The 13,700-nt window shown below is 35.8% G+C and overlaps 1 protein-coding gene across 2 annotated transcripts in view; it reads right to left on the bottom strand.

Moving 5' to 3' along the window:
* The window catches only part of LOC145673091 (queuosine-tRNA galactosyltransferase-like), a 60,238-nt gene extending 48,598 nt beyond the window's left edge, over window positions 1-11,640 (bottom strand). Inside the window, exon 1 of one of the 2 annotated variants that reach the window (XM_081742446.1) lies at window positions 11,396-11,640. In XM_081742446.1, the coding sequence (XP_081598572.1) occupies window positions 11,396-11,443 (48 nt within the window). In that variant the 5' untranslated portion in view covers window positions 11,444-11,640. Of the gene's footprint in view, window positions 1-9,881; window positions 10,026-11,395 lie in introns of those variants that run through there. The other variant, XM_081742447.1, reaches the window with a different exon arrangement.
* Window positions 11,641-13,700: the final 2,060 nt, after the last annotated feature.

The raw sequence follows: 13,700 nt of genomic DNA, 5'->3' as shown, positions 1-13,700 counted from the left end.
ACAGAGAATTATCGTTCTGTGTGGAACTACATCCATTGTTTATCTTCTTCGAATAATGTTACTTACTTATCTTATTTCCAGTGGTCCTTCATAAAATTTCCTTTCTGCATCAATATTCATCTTTAGTGCTAACGAAAAGTGTTTAGATACAAAGGAAAATTTATGGGAGAAAGCGGAAGCAAGAAAAATAATGATTTTTTATTAAAAAAGATAAGTGTTGAAGAAAGCAATGACTACTACTTAATGAACACCAATATTTGTTTTTGAGTTGATTTTGAGTTTAACGCCCCCTTCACCAGCGAGGCTATATGAGACGGGATCTACTGACTAACGTGGAATCCGAATCATATGAGCTCCCGCCAGGAATCGAATCGGGTCTCCCACGCCAAAGGCGCGTACGCTAACAGCTTAGCCATGAAAGAGCTCAGTATTTGTTTTTGTGTAGCTAAGCTTTAAATTCAGCACTTGATGAGTTTTAGGTTTAGGTAAATTATATGTTACTGTTGGAAAACCGGTTGTTACATTTCTATGAACTTGTTTAACTACGCGTTTAACAAGCTACTACTAAATTACTGGATTGTTTTGCAGATAATTTACTGTAATTTTCCCTCAAATTTTATCATCTAATCTTCACTGTATTTTATAACATGTTTGTAATGCCGTTGATAAATGTTACACACGTTATAGCATCTGAAAACGAATTAGGGAAATTTAATTGAAAAAAAATCTAAAAAGTGTAATGACATTCCACAGAACACACATATGAGTGCCAGTTAATTACTTTAATGATGTTCAATGAAATTCCAATAGTGAAAAACTGCGATTACGGTTGGAAATTTAAAAAGCATGGTTATAGCCACGCTTAACTCTTTATATGTTCTTGGGTGAACATTGACTCAGTTGTAAAATTTACTATTGGCGAGACGAATCCCTGATTCAATTCCATGCTATATGAGTCTGTGGTCGACATCATGTGTCCTCCTTCCACATTTCTATTATTATTTCTTAACTATTTACTTTCATCAAACTTGCTTCTTTAGCCTAAAAGGCACAAATGTGGCATGTTAAGCTAACGACTTACACTTATATCAGATTTTTTACATACTAAGTTCTTATATTACTAGCAGTAAGTTATACGAATATGAAGGCCATGAGGAGATACAGTGGTAACTAACAGTGAGTATGAACTGAAATATTTCGTTGGGTAAGACTGAAAAGATATTACACTACATACAAAGCTTACTGAAATGTATTAGTCACACCACTTGTTAGTTATTATAGAGACATGTAAGCATACAAATATAAAGTATACATATACTATTTTTTTTTTTTTAAATAGTACTGTTGCATGAATTTTTATCTTTTCCAAACTACCGTAACTAGAACTTGTGGCATACTATTGTTTTCGTTCTTGTCATTAGATGACATCTACAGGTTCATCGACATACTCATCTTCTATTACATCCGTCTTCTAAAATTTGGTATCGCTGTAGAATGAACGGTAAACGGGTAATATCCAACGCAGTGCCGATATATTCTTTCTCTTCTATTCGTCAATGAGATGCGGTCCTGAGTACTTTCTTTGTAGACTGTATGATTGGGAGATTCGAGGACGAGCTCTCTTGTTTTAAGTGTCCATCATGAAATATGTTTGAAACGGACAAGTTCACCCGTTCGTCCTTCTTGTGTCTGCTGACACGGGAGGGTCCCACAAGTTGTCGCTAAAATCTGATTGCCATATAACACATCTGATAAAGCATCATGAGAAATGAACATGAGCAAAATTTAAGGTGCTATGGACCAGAAAGATAGGAACTACGGGGATTCGAAATTTGAATATCCAAAAAATTATATCATGGAATTAAGTACGTTTAAAGTAAATATCTTCAAAACCACTATATTCACGTAATAAAGTGAAATTAACAAGTTTTTATATCATTATTTCTACACAGAAGTTTTTTTTTTTTTTTTTTTTTAATGTAGCTCTTCGAGCATTTTTTTTCTTTCTTCGCACTAATGATGGCGAAAATTTATCGCTGTGATCTCTGCGATTGTATTGTTGCTCGAATGCTTAGGTATGTATAACTTACTGTTATTATTACACTTAGTTAGGTTATATGATCTTCCCGTGCTTATTGCTTATATTATTGCCTATTTCCGTACCTGATATTAGAAGATTATTCGAGGTATGAGCATACAACTTAATGTGAAAATCGAACCGTATAAGCTCCAGCCGGGAATAAAACAATATAGCCACGAGAGATCTCATTATAAAAGTAGAATAGTGTAAAATAGAATAAGGAAGTTATTATACATTCGATCTTTGTTTATAGGAACTATGTCAGAAGTAGACCCTTTATTAGTGTACGTAACAACTCACGTTTTCCTGTGAAGTTTATTCTCTTTAATTACTGTATCTGGCAGTCGATGGCAGCACATAGTAAACTGAATAACTGTTAATTAATCTTAACATAATGTGCCAAACTTTATTTATATCTCTAAGTTTCTTTCTTCACATAAAAAAAAAAAAAGTTACTACCGTTCGTACAACTCTGTGTAAACCAATGTTAAAAAGAAACCTAGAAAAAGGTAAATTGGCAAAATGCTAAGCTTACAATTTGGATGTTTTTCCTCGTTTAATGCACTTTTTCAGCACCTAGACGTACTCCTACAGTTTAATGCAGGATCTAAAAGACGAGTTCCCGAGACTACTGCGCTCAGAGTGCGAACGCTAACCATTCGGGAACGAGGCAGAAGATTACCAAACGAAACATATATATAGCTATATATATGGTTAAATTCCAAAGTTGGTCATCCGTGTCTAGCAAAATTTTGAAAATTAACCGGGGAAGAAATGGATAATTTGCTTGTTTGTGTGCTTGATAACATGTAAGAAGGACGGAAGTTGTGTTTATTATCTCTATAATCGATTATTAACATAGAACTATTTGATAAGCGAAGGGAACTACTTGGCGCAAGAATACAGCATAGATATATTGTGGGAAAGCAACGAGCATCTGTATTCTGAATATGGCTGGCTGCTGGTGTACAGAGACGTTGTCCTGGATGTCAATTAACAGTAACACAATTTGTGGAACAATATGGTGATAATGAGGAATATCTTTTGAAACCGCGTGAAAGTCATGGATTAATAAATCTAACAAATTGCAGGAAATGTGGTAGGCAAGTAATTGGATAGAAACGTGGAGAAAGTTATACTTTTCAACGCAACGGTAAGTCACATGGTGAAAGGTGCTGCTGGAGAAAAGCAGCAACGAAGGAAACATTTTTTGAGCATGCTCACTTATCCTTGGCCTAAACTAACCTAACAGTAGTAATGGGGGCACTTGACCGAAATTTGACGCCCGGCGACCGCCAAAAATTTGCGCCCCTGCGCCGGGCGCCCACCTCGGAATCACGTGGTATGCCCGTCATAGGGTCACGTGGTGTTAGGATACGCCTCTTTGGCTTACGTGGTTTTATGCTCTGTCTTTATGGGGTAGGCTCACCAAGGGGTCGATTTCGTTCCCTTTTATGGCATAAAATTTGGAGATTGTTATCCCCTTTTATGGAATACAGGTGTATGTATAGCCCACCTTGCGGTACCTGATTTTAACTTTTGCGGTCCTGGAGTGTGACGCTCGCCGAAAATTTGCGCCCGGCGTCACATCTGCTTTTTTTTCTCACCTCATTCTCTTGGTGTACCTGCTGATCATAAAATGTCTGATGTTATGTTCATGTTAAATGTTAATAATCTGTTTCCTTCTTTTACTGGAAACAAAATAAAAATGAACACGTATATTCATATGTTTTATTTTCTCTTCACAGAATTTGTACCCCGTCAGAAGTGAAATCAAAGACACGCCTTTCCTTGAAGAAAAATAAATGCACACAAACATGGAGGAAAAAATACATTGTTTGAAAAAGTAATTCTGTACTTTATTTCACATCCTAAAATCAAATTCTTTTTCGGTACCGCGACTTCAATTTCTTTTTCTGAATCAGTTTACCAGTAAAATAAAATTTCTGAAATTGTTGTTTCGCGAAAAAAAAATCACAAAACTAATTTTTCGTTACTAAAATTTTGTTTCAGGACACTTCAAAAAAAAGTTTCGTGTACGAAACAAAATTCTCTTTCAGAAAACTTTTAACCAAAGTTATGTATACAAAATAAAATTCTGTTGCAGAAAAATTTTAAAAAGTTTTATGTACGACACAAAATTCAGTTTTCGTCATGAAACTGCCCCGACTAAATGAATTAATTCATTCTGATAAAATATAATTTAGTGTTCGCAACACTGAAAAATCGCGCGACCATTGTTACCGATTCATTGTTGCAGTATCGCTACACTTTCGTTTCATGCGCTCACACGTGGGATTGGAACACGGCGATACTATAGATCTGGCTGCGAAACGCGCATGTACCGATGGCAAGGCCTGTTTTATTGAACTTCCTCATCAAAGCTACTACTACTTCTTAGACAGACAGTACAATTATGCTTTGACACGATGGCAACAGCAAAACAGAAGTGGTTCTGGCCAATTCTCCTGGACAATTGTTGGACCTCACAGCCCCAAACCCAGGGATTTCATTACTAATTGGTCTCGCGCTGAAATCACCATCTACTATCGCATCTTGTTTGGAACTGCTCTTACTCCCGCCAAGCTTTTTCAGATTTGCAAGGAACACTTACCATTGTTGGTGCGACAAAGGTATAGGCATCCTTAACCAGCTCTTGTTTGCATGCGATCTTCTGAATCAACATCGACATTTCTTCTTACAGCAATTGACTTTCTACCTTGGATTGGGCCCTTTTTCCTATCAGTACATCTTAGCAACATACAATTGGTTCGGCATAAGAATTCTTATTAACTTTCTACACAACAACGGTATTTTACTCTAACATACTCATCACCATTTACTATTACACACCAAATATTCATATATATATATATTTTTTATTGAAAGAACTTTATGAAAGAATTCTGTGTTCAGTCATCAATTTTGCAAGATCTTTACGGAGGTATTCTCTGCCCAGTCATCAATACTTGAAAGAATTTTAAGAAGGAATTAACTGCCCACCGTAAATATTGCAAGAACTTTACGGAGGAATTCTCTACCCAGCCGTCAATTTTTGTTTTCAGACCATCGATCGATCTTCATAAATCTATGAAGTTCTACCCTGATGAAGCACTTACCTGTTGACCGAAATATTCCTTCATCCATATTGAATTTACAACAATCAATTTTCTTCATCTTCTCTAATTGATCAATACAACACTTGTGGCCTACATAGGCGTTCCGCCTGAGGCACTCCCCCCTATCACTGATAATAGTGTACAAGAAAGAAGTACGATATAAACACAACTAAACACGAACGAACAATCCTAAAGGTCTGATTCATGTTTAAAAACAGCAAAACTAAACAATAAGGTTATGTTTATGACATAATTATATGTTTAAATACCAACGCTTAGCACTGCATTATGAATCAGCAAGGTTTCCATTAAGATCAAAGTCGAAAAAGAAGCAAAATTAAATAGTAAAAGATGATAACACAGACCTAATAAGAAAGTTCCTTTTCTATATGAAACATAAACTTATCCTGAAAACTGCTCGCACCGAGAACTAAAACTTCTCAATGGGTACGGTGATTAAGCAGGGTTTGAAAAAACTAGTTTTTTTTTTTTTTTAAAAAAAAAGCCCAATCCACCTGGGCCCATGTGGGTTTTTTCCGTTTTTTTTTTTTTTTTTCAATGTTTTTGGGGTAAAAGAGTTAAAATGTGATTTATATTTCAAGATTATCATTGTCACAACTTGTCACAACAATTTTCTATTCACTGCAGTTTTGAAAAAACGGCCGCCATTTTGAAATTTTACGTTGGATCGCTGCCAAAGTATATACAGCTAATTTAGATTGTCTCGTGCTTCTACTCTGAACATGTCAACTTAAAAGACCAAAAACTGCACTTTGTAGAGTGGATATCAACTATTTTGAAAAAAGAATGGCCGCCACTTTGAAATTTTACGTTGGTATACCGTCAAAATCCATACAGGAAATTTAGTATGACTTGTGCTTGTACCCTGAAAATTTAAACTTAAAAGACCGAAAGTGATACCCTGTAGTATATGTGGTACAGGCAGACCAGGGTTGACAAAAACCATGGTTTTTATTGAAAAAAAAAAAACGGGTTTTTTGTTTAAACCAGGTTCTTTTTCTGGTTTAAATAATTTGCTCTACGCATTCATATCATATATGGACAGAAATAAGTTTGTTTCGCCTTGGTGTTATTATGCAACAACCGGGTTATGCTGGAAGGATCATATAAGCTTAAAGCGGAATCCAAACCGCTTCTCAACTTACATCCGAGAGAAATTGTCGTCCATTTGAACTCGGAACCAGGACTATTTGGCTACAAATGCGATACGGCCGCCAACTCACTCACGAAGGACTCCTGATAAAAATACGTTGTACTGATCTTTACATACTTGTTAATATAATTGTCAAGAGTAATTTCAAAAAGGCAAAAACATGGACAGTTGCACAAGTGAAACCATTATACAGAATTACATATGGACAATTTCAAAGTACTACAGAGTACAGAAGAACTAATTTAGTCCAAGTTAGTTAACAACGACTGTTATTAGTCCAAGTTGAAGAAATACGACGACTTAATTTGCATATCAGTAAGAAAAGTGAATAAAGATACGAATTATTTGAGTCCACTTTGGCTCTGACCCACTTATACATAAATAGTTCCCAAAGATAGTTCTAATTTCACTAAATGCCTCTCGTACGGTTTTATGACCCCCCCCCCCACACAAACACACACATACACACACGAAAGTACGGCATTTCGATGTATTTTATCAAAGTAAATATTATTGAAAGGAAACAATATTTAGAATTTTTCTTTGATTGCAATTGCATAACAATAATAACAAACTATAAAAAAATCACAAAACAAACATTCATAAACTTATATCTATATATATAAAAAAGTTGCTTTTTTAATATAATCTTTTTGAGTAATGAATGGGGAATTTAGGTCTGAATATAACACGAATAATGTATGGGAGTAAAACGTGATAACCCACAAATGTGTGTTCATCAAGATTTTGCAAACACTTGCACTTTTACGAACATTTTTCGTTTTTTGGTTTAAACCAGTTTTTTTTTTTAAAAAAAAGAAAAAACAGCTGGTTTAAAACAAGGTAGACGAACGAACAAATGTAGATCCAATCATCCGAGGAGCCTCAGTGACGTTTGCCAAATATGAGCACCAATGTTTCAAAATGTCTTATACGACATAAATATTTTCCAATGTAAAATAAACAGTTTAATTGTTGGAGTTACTTCCGGTACTTTGTTCGTTCAATTACGGGAATTTCCCGAGCACTTGTTGCAAGACGGCTCTTTCCAGAAAATTAATTTAAAACAATTAACACAGACATAATTCATATTTTATAAAGTAAATGTTTAAAAATGTCTTAAATGAAATTCAATATCTTCTAGCGTAAAATAGTGTTATTGTTGAATTATTCAGTTGCGACGCTTTGTGCGTTGAACTGCGGGAATCTCCCGAGCACATCTTTCGCGAAGTTTTCTTTTTTCTTCTTTCGAAAATGCAGCTTTTTCTTTGTGTACATCGAAACTTCAACTAGTAAGCAAGTTTGAATTCAGCATTTGAAATAGTAAGAGTTACGTAATCTTCGGAACTCCGAGCATTAAGCTTCTTAAATTTGACAAGAATTTTTACGCTATTGCTAAGCCTGCCATAATTTTTTCATGAGAATACGGGACACCTTCGATGCCCCCCCCCCCCTAATTCTAGAAGGTGCAATGGAAAAATGGCATTGCAAATTTCTCAGTCAACTTCATTGCTTTCATAAACGGTGACTCCTCCTTCAAACTGGAAGAAAACATGCACTCCAGTTTTGGCACGTGCATTTTATCAAAGATTGCAGATCCTCTTGATTGTTAATGGACAACTGCAACTCTGCGCTGCAAGTTGCTTCCTATCAAATCGGAAAGGGTGTGTGGTAATTTGCTTGAAGCTGTTACATGGTACACTGGTACAGCTTATTGTTCATTCACTAATTGCAGGATTCCCAGCCAATGTCATAAGTTTTGATTTTTCACTTTTCGAATAAGCTGATATTAACAGAAAAAATGGACCGGGATTAAAATACAGGACATTTCCCTACATTTACGGGGACGCGGGGCACTCGGACCCAAAATCAGGACTGTCCCGTTTTTTACGGGACGTATGGCAGGCTTAGCTATTGCTGGTGTTGATTCTGCAGAATGCTTATTTGAAGAGTAGCAACAAATAACTGAACTAAACTGTTGTTGTTGGAAAACCAAATTTTACTGAAGAATAGTTGTGTTACCATCAAAGGTAATAAAACAATAATACTAATGGTTTTACTAATGAACTACATATTTACTGGTAGTACCGGCACCTATGGCCTTAAACCCGATGAGGGATAACGTCCCTTGGCGTCGCCAAGTCAGCGAGCACATTTTCACGGGAAGTATTTTCTAAAATATACAATTGCATATCTTACTACAAATAGGCTATAAGCATAATCTATACATTAATTTGTTCTATAATTACCTCAAGCTAAGGTTTTTAAATTTTTTTTTCTTTTTTTTATTTCATTCAGTGCATTCAGAAGTTTATAAAAGTTTTATGTTGTTGTATATCTTAACGTGAAAGCATCTCATTCGCCCAGGGAAGTGCAAAATCTGATAAAAATCACTTTTAATGTAATCACCTTAGTTGTACCAACAATATACTAACAAAAAGCTCAAAAACCCAGGTGGGGTTTTTCAGGTGGGTCCAACTCGAAAAAACCCGGTGGATTTTTTCGGGCTGGGCCCACTTGGACAAACCCTGTGACTCAGTGGTAGAGTGCTTATCTCTGATGTGTGAGATGCCTGGTTCAATCCGCAAGCAATGTTTATGATAATTTCTCTCACTTTCTTATTCCACCATTTCTTATCATCATCGTTTCCCTTAGCCTAAAGGGGGACGTTGAACTCAAAATTTCCTGAAACTAGCACCAAGAATCGAACTCGGGACCGTGTTCGGACAATTGCAATGTCTATAACATAGTAATCACGAGGTAATTACCACATGTAGGTATCTATGTTCATACCGCAATCACCCTACCATTTTAAGAAACGGAATGGATCACGAAGTACATATACTACCATATCAAATTTAAGGGAATGATCTTAAGTACGTCTCCAAATAATCATATGACATAATAAGGTCCCATCGTAAGAGAGGTCAATCACTTCCAAATTAATCATTAATACTCATCAATGGGAACGAAAAAAAAAAAAAAAATAATAAGGTGGACTATGCATACACCCTGTACTCCATCACAAGGTAAAAAAGGTAATATCAAGCTCCCAATTTTATGCCGTAAAAGGAAACATATAAACCCCTTCGGTGGGACTACCTCATAAAAGCGGAGCGTAAAACCATGTAAACCAGAGAGGACGGAGCGCAAAATTTAGGCGAGCGTCACACTCCAGGGCCGCAAAGGTTAAAATCAGGTACCGCAAGGTGGGCTATACATACACCTATAGTCCATGAAAGGGGATAACAATCTCCAAATTTTATCCTATAAAAGGTAACGAAATCGACCCCTTGGTGGGCCTACCCCATAAAGGCGGAACATAAAACCACTTAATACCGATGTGGGCGCCCGACGCAGGGGTGCAAATTTTTGGCGGTCGCCGGGTGCCAAATTTCGGTTAACTGCCCCCATTACTACTCTAACCTTATGCTTTTTGTCGAAAACCAAGTTGACGACCAACTTTGGAATAAATGCCAAAATATATTATGAGCCTGGCTTAGCTTACCTGACATGCTGCAAACATTCTTACGCCTTTTCTTGCCTTTCCAGACCACTTCTACCATTCCTTGCTTCTTACAACATCCAAAAACTTTAAGACTATATCTTCTCCATGCATCACAGCTTCATGTTTAAATATATAGTACGCAAGATAATACTTAAAATCCTTTTGGCGATTGTAATCTGGTAGAGTATCTTCTACAGTTTTCCATGGGTGATCAATTGTGTTCGTGGAGCAATCACATGCCGAATCAACAAAACTTAATTTATGTTTTACTGTGAGGTGTTTGTAAACTGTTTTGGATAGGTTTTTGTATCCTTCCCAAAAGTCGACAATTATTGTAGTTCCTGGTTCAATCCAGTCTTTTATCAGACTTAACAAAGTTTCTTCTTTCCTATCCTCGGCAAGAATTAAGAAGTAGGAACCCGAATCCCTCTCTACGCTTCCAATGACAAGCTTCTCTTCAACTAATTTTTCAGGATTATAGCTCCGTTTACCAAAGGTGCTTTCAATTATTTCTACTGTCTTTCCAACTCCCCCCACTTTCCTACTACTGTTCTGTATATATTCTAACACTACATCCATTACAAGTTGTTTCCAGACCACCAAAGTTTGTTTACTTATATTGTATTCATGTTCTATTCTCAACAAAGAGGTTTCTTTCAGTAACTCATATGTCAATATTAACACTTCCGATAAGCCAAGATGACTTTTCTTAAACCATGATCTTAACCTCACTGACCGCCTCCGCTGACATCGTTCGGAAACCCACTGTTTCTGTTTTCGCACTTTTGTCCTTTTACCACAATTCCACGACTTGCCTTCTGAGGAACGTGCGTCACGTGTTAATCTCATGGGTTTTCCGCAAGTATCACATGTCATAGTAGTATTCAGCAGCCCAGCATCCATACAAAAATCAAGTACATGATCTTTGTCTCTTGCCAAAAGCAAGAAAAAGGTCAAATTTGGGATACCTTCTCTTCCTAAAAGTTTTCCATTTCCTACATTTGGTATATTACCATTATTCTTTAATTTCTCTTGGTAATCGTACACTACATCCGTTAACTCACGCATGTTTCTCACAAAACTTTCATGCACTGCTTTGATCTATGCAGATGGACGAAAATTTTCTCCCTTAGATGTGCTAGTGCGACCAGTGGGAGACGAAATCACTCAAAACATTTCAATAGTAATTCTAGGATTTCACATATAACTTTTAAAACTTGCTTCTCACGTACTTCATGATTAATCACACCTATTATCTCTTCCTTCGTAAATGTCCGCTCTTTATCAATAACTATTGAATATTATATCCTTAGTAACTAACACATTTCCTGTAAGTTTGAAAATAACCACCACATAAGGTTTGTCTCAAATCCGTATAAGCAAAAACTGACCCGCCCCGCACATCATGTTTACAAGAAAGTTGAAAGTTACTCCTAAAATGCACATATACCAAATATACAGTTAATTACAACTGATCCGCACTATTATTACAAGGAAAAAAACACGAGCCTCACCACGTCAATAGCGTTGCACTCATTACTAATGTCTGCTATCCCTGCCATTTGGATGCAATTGATTAATACCTAGAATCATACACAATGGGCATGATATGTTTTCATTTCTATGAATGTTCACAAATCATTATGCACTATATAATCCATAAATCTCATCTTACAAGTTGTTTTTCTCTGTACATTCACCTTACGGTAAACAAACTCATTTCGTTCTTCTTTTCTTTCTTACATCGTTGCCAGACATAGCAAACGGGAAAAAGTATGTGAATGGTCGATGAGGTAAATATTCGAATCGCAAAAAAAGATAACGCAAAAGATGCAATAGCATTATTAACAACTATACTGATAATCGCAAAGCAAATTTTGGGTTGCAATGATCGTTTTAGTAGTTATAACCAGTGGTACTATTCTAACTTTTTAGCAACCGGTTCTGTATATCTATTTATTCATCCAGAGAAAGAAAAGAAGATTTCATAGTAGCATTTATAGATATTGAAAAGGCGTATGATACAGTCAAGAGAAAGATATTATGGGAAGTAATGGAAAACATAGGAATATCAAAGAAATTTATTACGCTCCTTAAGGAATTATATAAGAACAACAAATACAGATATGAAATGGGAAACGTAAAATCAAAATGGATAGAAAGTAATAAAGGTTTGAAACAAGGATGTCCTCTATCACCAGTTCTATTCCTGATATACATACATGAAGTGGAAGAAGCATTGATCAAAACAAACAGAGGGTTAAGGCGGATTTTCATGTGTCCTTTACCTCCGTGAGTTGCGAGCGATTGTGCTAAACAGCCAATGAAATCACGCATCGGAGATGGCGCGCTACACTCGCGTCAGAGTAGAAATTTGTTCAATTCTGACGGAAATAGCGCGCGTACACTATTGTATTCACTGACTAACATGGCGGAAGTCGCAAACTTTCTATTTTACGCATGCGCATTAGGTAGGGAATAGTAATTTGGCGCAATACACGCACGGATGTATGAAAACGAAAATAATTTACGGTGAATACGCTACATGTGATGCTTCCGTTCTAACGCGGGCATGAAAATCCGCCTTTAGAATTAAGATTGCAAGGAAAAGAAAAAGTAAGAAAAATCCCTGGCACTCTATTTGCAGACGATGTGGCTCTGATGAGTAATAATATAGAAGATATTAAGGAAATGTTAGAAACAGTAGTTAGGAAAGGAGAAGAAATTGGTCTAAAAATAAATGAAGAAAAAAGCAAGTTCATGGTTTTTAGTGGAGACATAGAGGATAAAAATATACAAGCAGGAAACATAGAAATAAGCAGGACTGAAAAAATAGAATTTTTAGGAATCACACTTGAGGAAGGAGAACAATACTTAGTTGAACATGAAAAAAAAACTGAAAAATAAAGTACAAAAATATGCAGCAATTATAAAAAATAAAGCAATGTGGTCATACAATAGGTATGAGGTATCAAGAATATTATGGAAACAAGTAGCAGTACCGGCGCTAACATATGCAAATGAAGTAATAACTTTAACGGAAAAAACCAGGAGTATTCTACAACAAGCACAAAATCAAATAGGAAGGTTTGCCCTAGGAGCAAATAAATTAAGTGCAAATGTAACAATAACAGGAGAAATGGGATGGAGTGATTTTGAAAAAAGAGAAGGTGTGAGTAAAGTAAAATATCTTGGAAGATTAAAATTTATGGAAGAAACAAGATTAGTAAAAGTGGTGCATGAGGCCACTAAACATATGAGAAAAGGGGAGAACACGAAATGGTTTAGGAGAGTTAGGAAATTAGAAAGAAAGTATGATCAAACTACCCGCTGGCATAGAGAAGAAAATTATAAAAATTGGGAAAAAATCACAGAAAAAACATTTAAAGAGAAAGCGCAGGAAAAGTGGTATGAAGAAGTTGTTAAGAAGAGCAGTTTAAAAGGAATATACACACATAAAAAGAGTTATGAGAAAATAAATTACATGAACAATGATTTAGGAAGCATTTTACTTTTCAAAGCCAGGTCAGGGAGCCTTGAAACAGGGGTAAGACTGAAAAAATTTAAAGAAGTGAATGAAAAATGTCAATTATGTTTTAAAGAAGATGAAACATTAGAACACATATTGTTAAAATGTGAAGAAACCCAAAAAATCAGGGAAAAATGGAAATGGATTGATGAAATGAAAGAGGAAGGAAATTTGGTTAAATTAGCTTGGAGGCTAGGCTTTAATGTAAATGTAAGGGAACTAAGTGAGAAAGAAATGGAAAAAACCAAAGAGCTTCTTGAATTTTGGTGGAAAAAGAAAATGGAAAACGT

Source organism: Thermobia domestica, chromosome 16 (genome assembly GCF_964235325.1).
Source record: "Thermobia domestica chromosome 16, izTheDome1.hap1.1, whole genome shotgun sequence".
NCBI lineage: Eukaryota > Metazoa > Arthropoda > Insecta > Zygentoma > Lepismatidae > Thermobia > Thermobia domestica.
This window is presented reverse-complemented; position numbering and strand designations above follow the sequence as displayed.